At 39.4% G+C, this 11,779-nt stretch overlaps 1 protein-coding gene across 1 annotated transcript; it reads left to right on the forward strand.

Annotated features, from left to right (window-relative positions):
- Window positions 1-4,634: 4,634 nt before the first annotated feature.
- LOC148027887 (nuclear transcription factor Y subunit C-2-like) lies at window positions 4,635-6,095 on the forward strand. The gene has a single exon (XM_087689596.1). It carries the CDS (start codon window positions 4,764-4,766, stop codon window positions 5,625-5,627), a length of 864 nt encoding a protein of 287 aa, XP_087545722.1. The 5' UTR covers window positions 4,635-4,763; the 3' UTR covers window positions 5,628-6,095.
- The last annotated feature ends 5,684 nt before the right edge of the window (window positions 6,096-11,779 follow it).

Below are 11,779 nucleotides of genomic sequence, written 5' to 3' on the forward strand. Positions count from 1 at the left end.
TTATCCAAGTGTTAGACTAGGTACAAGAGTGTTGAAGGAATTAATATGTTGTGACTAGGGAAGTGTATTAGTATCAAGATATATACATAGCACCATATGCATGCATGAGGGGAAAAAAACCCTCTTAGACTTTTGTTCAACTCAATGACCCAAAACCTAGCTTATATGGATGAGCTAGTTTCTTAAGTTTCTTCCAAATGACTAATGATTCTTTAGAGCATTCACCAAAAAGTCTATCACTATTTGGGATTGGTACTTTCTACCACAAAGCTCTATCTCTAACCTTCCAAAGGTTGTGGATCATTAGTACCAAAGTGACTCTCCAAATAGCCATTGAGATGGGGTCCATTCCTATGGGATCACTAGATAGCCAATCTCATAAAGATGTTAGATTTTAATCCCACCTTTTTGAATCATAGTTTGAATATTTTTCACAAGGTTGTTACACATTTTTAGTGCTAGAAGAGGTGAGAAATTGATATTATTTTGAGAGAGCAAGTTGAATAGCTTGGGGATATACCTTTGCACTTGGGACAAATGATCCTTCATGGGTAGCTTTCTTGGTGGCAATCCTCCATATAGTAGTAAGCTGAACTTGGATGAAGAAGTAGCTTTCCAACAAGTCCTCACTTGATTGTTAGGGTTGGCCTTTTTTTATATTCTTTCAACTTTGAAAGAAACTTTTCATCTCTTATTGGTAAGGAATTTCATGGAATGAGCATGTGTCGGCATATTTAAGATGGGCCACCTATTGGTTTAGCTACACTAAGTGCATGCCCACAAAAGCTCCTTTGTTGGCCTTTGCATTTGAATTGCCTTATAAGATCCTTTATAAGGCACAACTCCATCTTCTTGGAGTCCCATATATCTGCCCATTTACTTAGGCCTTTATTACTCATGCGCCTTGCCGCCTTAGGGTCTTTGGTGTAACTACTGCTTTGCCACCTTTGACAGCATAAGGGAATGCTTATAATGATTACCATAATCAGAAGTCATCTTTGTGATTGTCTTCAAAGCTCCATTTTATTTCCTTTAGAAGAGAGCACCAATCATTGATCAACTTATGAGCTACTTCTAATTGGTGGATCTTAATGGGTAGATTGAAGGTAATAAGCTTGTCTCCAGTGCTTAAATTCTTCAAGCAACCCCTTAAAAGCTTGAGCTTGTTGACAAGCTATGTAGGATCTCTACCCATGAGTGCATTCCTTGAAAATCTATTAGAAAGCATAGAGAGAGATGCTTGCTTTTGGTCTCAAGTCTTGCAACCCAACCCCTCCACACATCTTAGGCATTGTAAGGATCTCCCATGATATAGCATGCCATTTGTGGGCTATACCAAAACTCTAGATAAATTTCATACTCAACTTTTCTATTTACATCTCCTTTATCTTAAAGAAGGAACACACCATGGAATAAAAGGAGTTTTAGGGTGTAAGGACCTAAAACACGCCTAACACTGGCTCTATGGCACTAGCCGGGCCTATCCTACACACCTCAAACCACCCCACATGGTCTCACGGCTAGGAGCGTCTAAGGGATATACTACCCTAACCTCGAATACAGAACTTTGCGTTTGTATGGATTGTAATCCAACGAATATCCCTTCCCACACTCCTCAAAGGGAGTCCCTACACATATTAATGTTATACACCATGTAAGCACAAACATAGGGAGCACCCTCGGTTGATTGCCGGGCTCCACTACGACTCTCCTACACCTTAGGGATTGGCCCCAAGATGCGTCGGGCACACATAAAGCAAATACGATACATAATCCACTCTTTTAATGAATCGATCCAAGAGATAATAGATAATCATCACTTAATATTCCCTAAGGAATGAACCACTAACCCTATAGCTTAGGGTACCTCACGCTCAATGCCAGTCATCATTCATGAAAATAATTGCTATACATCCATGATGATACCATATGGTGCATGTAATGATATTGTGTCTAATTACAGTGCTCAAACAAGTTTGTTCATTAACAACTAGTATTGTGAAGGTGCAAAAACATGTCGTTTCATGCCTTTTTCCTAACCAAGATTGCTCCTTGCTTAGGGCTAGCATCAAGCATTCTCATGCTACTAGACTCTCTTAAATTTAAACCACACTTATCCTATATGCCATGTACAAGAGAAATACCAAAATTTAACATATTTTAAGCACCAAACATCCCCCTTCTCCCTATTGCTTTAAGATTGTGCATTCGGTGGTAGGTTTAGGGCGTATTTTTGTATGTACTTTTCCTTCATAAAAGCAATAAAAACCCACTTTAACATAGAGATAGGGCTGAGGCTAAACCTCATGTCTTAGCCTTACCATACATTCACACAAACACAAATATTATTTTTTTCTATTATTTGGATAAAAAATACTTATTTTTACCAATTTTTATTTTTTACTATTTATTTATGGATAATCACTGATATTTTCTAATTTGATGATTTAGACTGGTTGATCTTACTGAGAATTATTTTCCTATCATATTTCATCCCATACAAACACTATAGGTAGTGCAAAACCCAAAAACTGCATAATTTTCCTTAAACCGCATGATTTAGATTGGTTGATCTTATTGAGAATTATTTTCCTATCATATTTCATCCCATACAAACAATATACGCATTGTAAAACCCAAAAACCGCATAATTTTCCTTAAACCGCAATGTTGTGGGTTTACAAAAATATATTATTAGATGATCGATCTTTTTTTATTTCTTTATCATTGCCGATAGATCAAAGCATTGGCAACCAAATGCAATCATTTCCAACCAAAATTTATCATAAAATAATAAAATCTACGACTTACTTCATGAAATCGCACCTTATGACGTATGTATCTCGTAATTGGAGGCCTTCTGATGCTTCTCAATAGTCGGTGACGATCCTTCCAACCTTGATCTATGCTCCTTTATGCTCCAACATCATCCCACGATCAAAATCTTTCATCTCAGCCCACCACCTTTTCTCATACATTAATCCATGGAAACACACAAGAGGAGAGAGGAGAGAGAAAGACTAAAATCAAATCTTTCCATTTACTTAGTCATTTTTCAAACAGATTGAAGCATTGGAGAGTGTCAAAATCCAGTCTCTTGCTACCTTCTTGCCTTCCCGTGATTCCAATAGGCATAAAATAAGATTTTTAATGCAAAATTGGGGGCACCGTTGAGGCTTAAGGCTTAAGCCTTAAAACAACTAGCTTAAGTTTGGAGTTCTCACTCTGCACAAAGTGATTTTTTGCCGAACGGAGGCCAAAGGAACTTGGATTCTCAAAGGGACTGGATGATCGGCTTCGTAGCGTTAAAATCTATAAAGCTGGCCATTGTCACGCATTTTCCAGCTCCTAGATCACATAGCTACTTTATAACACCAAACCTTGTGATGATTAAATGGAGGGTCAAATGGACTTTGATCGATGAATCGAGATTTGTGTTGGGTTCCTTGCATCAAACTCCATCTAGTAAAGCTCCAGCTCATCGATCTACAACCATTTCATATTGCATGAAAAATTGGTTTTTTACGCCCTCTTGAGCCACTTTTCTGCATAAAAAACGGGTCCCAAAATCCAACCCTCAGAGGGACTCAAAATGTTGTTGAAAATAGTCATTTCACCTAATGAATTAATATGTATGTCTTGAATTTAGCCAAGTTCTATTGAAGCTTTTTAAACCATCCAAATCTTTGCATAGAAGTGACACCCACCCCCAATGGACATCTTGGGTATTTGAAGATTGCTCTTGGGGAGAATCACCTTGAAGAAATTTTAGCGGTGCAACCAATCCTCAATTTCACTACTAGAAAGAGGAATTGAGGCTTGCTAATGCCAAAGCCTAATACTTCAATAAAGCTTTCATAGACCTACAAAAGCCCATCAAGGCTACTTTGTTAGTGGCCACTATATTTGAGTTGTAATCAACAAAGAGTTGCATGCATAATTGGGTGTTATTAGGGAGCGGTATCCCTTTGGGATCACCAATCTGCATTTTGTACAACATTTTGTATCCAGTCATCCTTAGCAATCGGTTTGTTAGAATTGTAAATAGCAATGGTGTTAGGGGGCAACCTTGCCTCATTAATCTAGCTAGTGTGAATTTAGGTGAGAAAAGACCGTTGATGTTTACTACAAGTATCAAATTATTCAAAAGGGTAGCAGCCATGTTACAAAATGGTATGCCAAAACTAAGTGATATGAGGACTTCTAGGATGAATTGCAAGCTTAGTTGGTTGTATGCCTTCTTAAAGTCCTTTTAGGTTAGGGTGAGTTGAGCATCTCTCTCAAGAGCCCAATTAGTTGACAACAACAAGTTGAGGATGGCATTGTGAATGCGACACCCATGCACAAAACCATATTGATAACGATGGACTACCTTTGGAACAATATGCTCAATTCAGAGTGCTAACACTTTTGCTAGGCTATTATGAGATTAAATTTAGCATGATTAGTCGTTCCCTCTACCGGATGGGAGTGCAATCAACTCCTTCAGGATGAGATTTATGAAACCTTCATTGGCAAATTTGGGCATAATGCTTGTTATTGTACCTATATGAAAGGATATGAACAAGGCCTAGAGTCTTGGGCATAATGCTTGTTATTGTGCCTATATGAAAGGATATGAACAAAGCCTTGAGTTTTGGGCCTAGGCCTCTTAAAGTGACAATACATTTGCCTTTCTCTGCGGCTCTCTGGCAGTGTTTTTCCTCCATTGTCGTCGTGTACTGTCAGTACAAGGGCTTGGTAGACATCGAGAGAAGAACAGAATGGAGCAGCAGGCTTCGCAGCAGCCGGGCATGAAGGCGTCGTCTGCAAGCCCTCAGCAACAGCAGCCGCAGCAGCAGCATGTGCAGTACGCAATGGCGCATGGACAGCCCGCAGCCTTCCAATCGCCTGCTGTCCCGCAGCACCCTGGTGGCGCTGGTGGTTACCCTGCCGCCCCTGTCCCCATGACGCAGGCCATGGCCTACCCGCACCGCCACCATCAGCTTCAGCTCTTCTGGAAAACTCAGATGCAGGAGATTGAGCGCGTCACCGACTTCAAGAACCACCAGTTGCCCCTGGCGCGCATCAAGAAGATCATGAAGGCGGATGAAGATGTGCGGATGATCTCTGCCGAAGCTCCGGTTGTGTTCGCCAAAGCCTGCGAAATGTTCATCTTAGAACTCACCCTCAGGTCATGGATCAACACTGAGGAGAATAAGCGCCGCACCCTGCAAAAGAATGACATTGGTGCGGCCATCTCATGCACTGATATATATGACTTTCTGGTCGATATTGTGCCTCGGGATGAACTTAAAGATGAGGGAGCGGGTGTGGCCCTGTCAAGCCTTCCTGTTGGTGCTCCTGCAGACGCATTTCCCTATGGTGGAATGTACTACATGCCGCCATCTTCTGTTACGCCTGCTGCTGGTGCACCAGGAATGATTCCTGCACCTGGAATCACTGTTGGGAGACCAGCCATGCCAGTTGATCCTGCTCTCTATGCATCCCAACAGCTACCTGGTATGCCTTATATGACTCACCAGCCACCACAGCACTTATTGCAGCAACAGCAACAGCAGCAGGAACTTCTTCCAGATACTTCAGGCAATCCATTAGACAGTTCACAAGCTAAAGATGGAGAATGATGCCAAGGGGTGGAATCCACATCGGTGGATGGATAGAGGTTTTAAGAAGTGATACTTATTACTTCTGATGACTGCATGGAAGGAACCTGGGTACCTGAGGATCTTGCAGTTGCTTCTATTATCTTGTTATTCATAGTACAGCATGACACTTAAACTCTATACATTTGTTGGGGATGAAGCTCAAGTTTTATTATAGGATTGTTTTGGAGATGGAGAATCTCTACAAAAGTTTGATGGTTGAACTGCTCCAATCTAGATTTGTATCGCTTTAACGGTGGCAAGTTGGTTTCAGTCACCTGCTTTGTTCATGGTAGTTTTAAAACAAATTCCAGTGTCTCAAATTTCGTGTCCCATACTCAGTTGGATGGTGTTATTTCAAGTCTTACTCTTGCTTACTGAGTACCTACTACAAATGTAGACTTGTCCATTGTAATGAAGTGTAGGAAGGCCAGTCTTTTTGAAAGTATCTATTGACTTCCTAAAGTGTCCATGGACTTCCTGCAAAGTGCTTATTGACTTCTTACATTTATATGCTTTCAGGAGTTCTAAGCTTATGTTATTTAGTCGGCATACCAAAGTAGTCTGGAAGCAGATTTACTTGTGGAAGTCCCATTTCATAATTGTCCAGGATTGCACTAGTGCAGTTGAAAAGCTGTTTTAAAATGCATTTGATGCTTTGTGATTGAGATGAATGTGCCTTGAACGAATTCTTTCAGTCATTCACCCAAATATGGTTTCTGTAAAATTGTCCTTGCTATCATTGTCTTTGTCAACATGCCTTATGTCTGCTGGATTGGATGATAGTTGCATATATTTTTCTCAGTGAAATTGGCTGTGCATATATTTTCTGTGTGAAATTGGCTGTGCCTGTATTTTTCTCTCTTGGCTGTGCATGTGCTTTTCTCTGTCAAATTGGCTGTGTTTTGTCTGTAGAGCAATCAAACAGAAGTCTAGGTTTGCAGCAAGCATGGATGCTTGGAGAGTGAGGATGTTTTGTTTTTCTTCCTGCTTTTTATAATCAAGTAAATTCATTTTCACAGTTGTCTGTCAGTTTACTTGTAAAGGGTATAGTCCCTTTTTTCATGCCATCATACTTTCTGTTTGTCATATTCATGTTTCTTGATATATGTAGTTGCTTTTATCAATGCCTCCAATGCTATGCTGAATCACTTTATATTCCTTGATATATCAAGTATTCGAGATGTTATTGGAGAAGGGAGTAGAGGGTTTCTGTCTGCATGCCGTAACCTTGGCTTGCATGCTGTGAACTGTAGATGGATGTCGTTTTTTATAGGATCAGCATGGCCAGAGTAGTATGTTTAGTCTGGTTCAGGGGGTGTTTTCATCTGATCAAGTTTCCAGTACTTGCATTCATAATAGTATCTGATTGGAGCAGCTGTGGAGGAATTTGGTATGAATATATATGCAAATTCTGTTTAGCATGGCCAGGTACAGTGTGCCTATTCAGCAGTGCAGAATGCAATGTGTGGAGCAAATAGGGAAAGACAGTTGCAACTTTGCTTTAGGGGGGCAACCTACTTGGGTGCTAGCAGTTGTGTGACAAGAAGCAGACTTGCAGACCTGGTCCTGCGCCCTACTTGAGGAGGAGGATTGAAGGTGTGGTCTTTGTTTTGCAGCTGGCTGATATGCACTTATTTGTAATGAGGTTGACTCTTCTGTTGTACAGATTGAAGCACGTTACAGCAGGTATCGTGAAGCCTGTGGGACCCGGGTGCATGTTTGCAGACTGAAGTGCATGTGAAGGCTGGGAAAGAGCCTGTTTCACAGACGTGAGAGTGACTACATGTGCGTGAGGGGCAGAAACTTGTTACATCTTGTGTAACAGCCCTGATTTTTCCCATGCATTGAAACATGAACACTGATTCCTCTTCAGTCCAAGAATAGGTCTTCGTATCATGGAAATGACTTCACCTTTAGGCTTGTCAAGCATTTTACTACAAGTTTAACCTATTCCCTTTTCTTCCTCTTCATGACAGTTATTAGGATTAAGGAGATGGGAAAGAGATGCAGACATAGGGCCATTCCTTTTATCACATAATTGACTGGTATCTTGAACTGGCAAGCACTAGGGGGGTTGAACCTTTATTAGTTTCCTTTATATTTGGGTAGTAGCTGAATGTATTGTGTATGGGTGATGTAACTTTTATCAGTGTAGTACTAGTGCTATAGAGACTTCCATGGATTTGGCAAACCTCAAGAGGTTGGATTGGAGCTCATTATTTTTAACAAATGGTGAACTAAGGATACAGGATCATGTGCAAACAATGTGAAGCTTCGGTGGCAGGCTAGAATTGTGTGAGTGATCAGATGTTAATTGTGGGAAAACTTAGTTTTGCAGGCCTTTCCTAGCACAATGATGGTGACAATCGCTTTTGCATATGTGGAGACTATAGCATGGTGGGTGGCACTCATAATTGTCATAGGATATGCTATGGGTTCGGACTTTAGAGGCCAGATGGTTTCAGTGCAGGATGGTAGAAACCTTGTGTATGGATTTCAAATCAGAATCTCATGAAGAGCCAGAAGTGTGAGATAGCTAATTGTGGTGAGATTAGCATGCATGAATAGTATGTACAAGCAAGCAAACCAGGGAAGATCCTGAATTTAAAGCTGTTTGCTGGCAAATGTGATCTGGCTGTATTTGGTTTTTGCAATTGTATTGGTACGAAAGGTTTGACTGGGGCGTTGTACATGCCTTATGTTGCTTTAGTTACAACATTTTGGAAACCTGATTCTTCCTATTCTTGCACTGACCATCTCAGGGTCCTGGCTGTGTCGTTCTGACTTAACTGACTTAACATCACACATGCATCTCACATGTGCACAACAGCTTAATTAATATCTAAGCCAAATGCTAAAAAGGAATTCATATCTCCGAGATAGACCTTGCCCTTAAAATCCTTGGAATTGCATTTCATTGTGCCAAAAGCAATGCATCATAGTAAAATAACATTGGTCAGTATTGGTGGTCTACTGTCAAATACTTGCTAACAATTTCTAGCCAGCATAATCAAAACATAATACACTCAAATAATAAAAAATTACTCCTAGAATCTCTTGGGATGCATCTATTACTAGTATGCCACAAATGTTTTGGCCAAACAACCATAGTAAAGAATAGATTGAGCATAAACTATGGCTGAACTATCAATTGCATCATATAACCCATTAAAACTACCTGAGTACCATTGATAATTGATGATCAACCAATGAAAATCAACGATCGATAAACAAATCTTTAATGATCAAAATCTAATGTAGATGCATACTTTTATAGTTGCAATGAAAAACATGCCCACTTATCCATCACCAGAGGAGTGAAAGTCCTTCCTCTTGAGTATCAGGTAGTAATGCTCTAGATCCTTGCTATGTTGAACCTAATTGAGACACCAATCCAAAGTCAGCTCTAGCAAAAAAGCACTAAGATAAAGCTGCAATAATTGAGAATGGTTTGTCAAGTCAACTTCTTTCGTCCATTGGTAAATAGTTTTGAAACTTCACCAAATACCTATTGGAAATTTTACCCCTAATCTTCCTTCTGTGCCAAAATTTGCTCCGCTACCAAAATCTCATATGATCCCTCAATCTTAGGCTAAATTTCATTAGACATATCTTGTGACACATCACCATGAAAAGGCCTCAGTAAGCTCCAACAAGAGGCTTTATGCATCTATCAATGTGGAGGAAATTTTAGCCTACATGCAATATCATTAATCTTCTCCAAAACCTAAAAGGGCCCATAATAATGCACACTCAACTTTGGATACAACTTCTCTTTGCTTTTCATCTTTTGTAGACTTGCCTTTTCAAAATGTAGCGATATATAATTGCCCTTGGCAAATTGTAAAGCATGTCTATGTCTATGGTGATCATCTGTCCTCTTTTGCTTCTCTTGCTATCTCTGAAGTGTGTGTTTTACTTTTTGATAAGTTACATCCATTTTCTCAACATAGTGTGATCAACATCAACCTCAAAGATCTTATTCGTAGAGTGCAAAATAGGAGGCACTTACTTGCCACCCTCCACAACCTCAAATAAAGCCTTACTAGTGGAACTATACACTCTATTATTATATGCAAACTCAACTAAAGGTAAGTATTGCTTCCATAGTGTCTTATGCCATAGTGCATAGTATCTCAAGAGACCCAAGATTGTGGAGATTTTCTCTTTGAACTGAACATTTGTCTATGGATGGAAGGATGAAGAAAATTTCAACATGATACCCATATTTTTAAATAGCCCCTTCCAAACAAATAGGTAATCCGTGGGTCTCAATCACTCACGATCGGCTTGGGCATACCATGATACTTATCGTGTCATATGCTTAGCCTTTATCGTCTTCCTAAGATAAGAATGAAGTAGACTTGCTTACTAAACTTGCATATTATAGTCCATATGCCATCATTCCTTGTAGGAGTTTGAGATAAAAACCATAGGAATGCTATGTTAGGGCCTATTAGGTATAGGAAAGGGTTGCGAAAAACTTGGTATCTTTTGCCTATGATATTTGACTTTTTTATACACAATGTATGTGTAGACAAATTGCTCTAAATCTTGTCTCAAATTAGGCCAACGAAGTGTACTACTGCCTTAACTACATCACCTTTGGTCTCAATAGCTTCATGACATACGATTGTCACTTATGCATCATAAAAAATCCATCTCTCAATATGTAATGCTCATGCCTCTAGCCACTACTAAGCTGATCATAAACATTAGTAAAATCAAAATCAATAGCATATTGATTATTTATGGCATCCAACTTAGTGTGATAAACAAGGCTAGTAGCCAAAATTTGAGGCTTACAAGACAATGCATGAGTTGCTACATTCTCTTTGACATCTATATGCATAATCTAAAAATGAAACATAGAGAGGAAATTTGGCCATCTCATATGTTTCTCAAACAACTTAATCTACATTAGAAAATAATGCAATGTTTGATGATTTGTCTTTATAGTAAAATCAATTCCTTCAAAAGATAGCATTTCCATGTCAATAGCGTATGAATTACACCCAACAATTACTTCGCATAGACCTACAATTTTTTCTCTACACCATGGAGAATGGCTCTTAGAGGTTGCTACACGACTGCTCTTGCATTAAAACAACCCAATGCTATTTCCACATGCATCACATTGAATAATGAATGAATTTCTTAGAGCAAGTAATACAAGCATAGGACTAAAGTCATCTTTTTCTTTAAGTTGTCAAAAGCTGAATTTTCCACTACTATCCACTTAAGTTGCACACCCTTCTTCTACAAAGCATTTAGTGGAGATGCTATTTCAACAAAGTGAGAAATATACTTCTTTTGATAGGAACACAAGCCTAGAAAGCTACAAATCTCACGTATCTTCCTCAAATGTGGCAAAAAATTGTCTCACAATCTTTGCAAAATCGATATGTACATTGTTAGCCAACACTATATGCCCTCAGAAGTGGATTTTATGCAAGAAGAACTCAAACGTGGCCAAGAATTGTCTCAGAATCGTTGGAAAATCGATATGTACATTATCAGCCAGCACTATATGCCCTTAGAAGTGGATTTTATGTAAGAAGAACTCAAATGTTTTGTAATTAATAGCAAATCATGCTTATGCAACTCATTAAACATAATGTCCAAGTGCATTCTCTACTCCTCTTTATTCTTCGGATGCCCAATCATGTCATCAAAGAATGTTTTCACCACAAATGCTCAATATGGTCTACAGATCTTGTCCATCATATAACAACTCTGCAATTTGTGAGGGGTTTATCATCCGAGGAGACAAGGTGAGTATTGATGCCAAGGGTCCAAGCCAAATTGGGTCACTGTCAATGAAGGATGATGCCATGCCAAAGAGAGAGAGAGAGGGATGATAGCCTAGAGGGAGAGGAGTAGGGCCGATTGCGAGGTAGGGAGGGATCGAATGTCAAACTACCAATCCATCATGGGCCGAGTTGAAATTTTAAGCTGAATTGAAGTATCATCACATGCACATTTCCCCCAACAATGTCCCACTTAAAGGTGAATGTGCCTCTAGTGAGGAGAGAACAAAAAAATGTGACAAAGTAAAAATGTACATAAGTACAATAGGATAAGGAATAGACGTCATCTCATCCTAAGCCCATCATCTTTTTAAGGAAGGG

This window comes from Lygodium microphyllum, chromosome 12, assembly GCF_053477565.2.
Source record: "Lygodium microphyllum isolate KBCC chromosome 12, Lygodium_microphyllum_v1.1.10, whole genome shotgun sequence".
In the NCBI taxonomy this organism is placed as follows: Eukaryota; Viridiplantae; Streptophyta; class Polypodiopsida; order Schizaeales; family Lygodiaceae; genus Lygodium; species Lygodium microphyllum.

What these genes read in the sequence shown, in the direction of transcription:
- LOC148027887 (XM_087689596.1), top strand. Translation starts at nt 4,764, where the DNA reads ATGGAGCAGCAGGCTTCGCAGCAGCCGGGCATGAAGGCGTCGTCTGCA.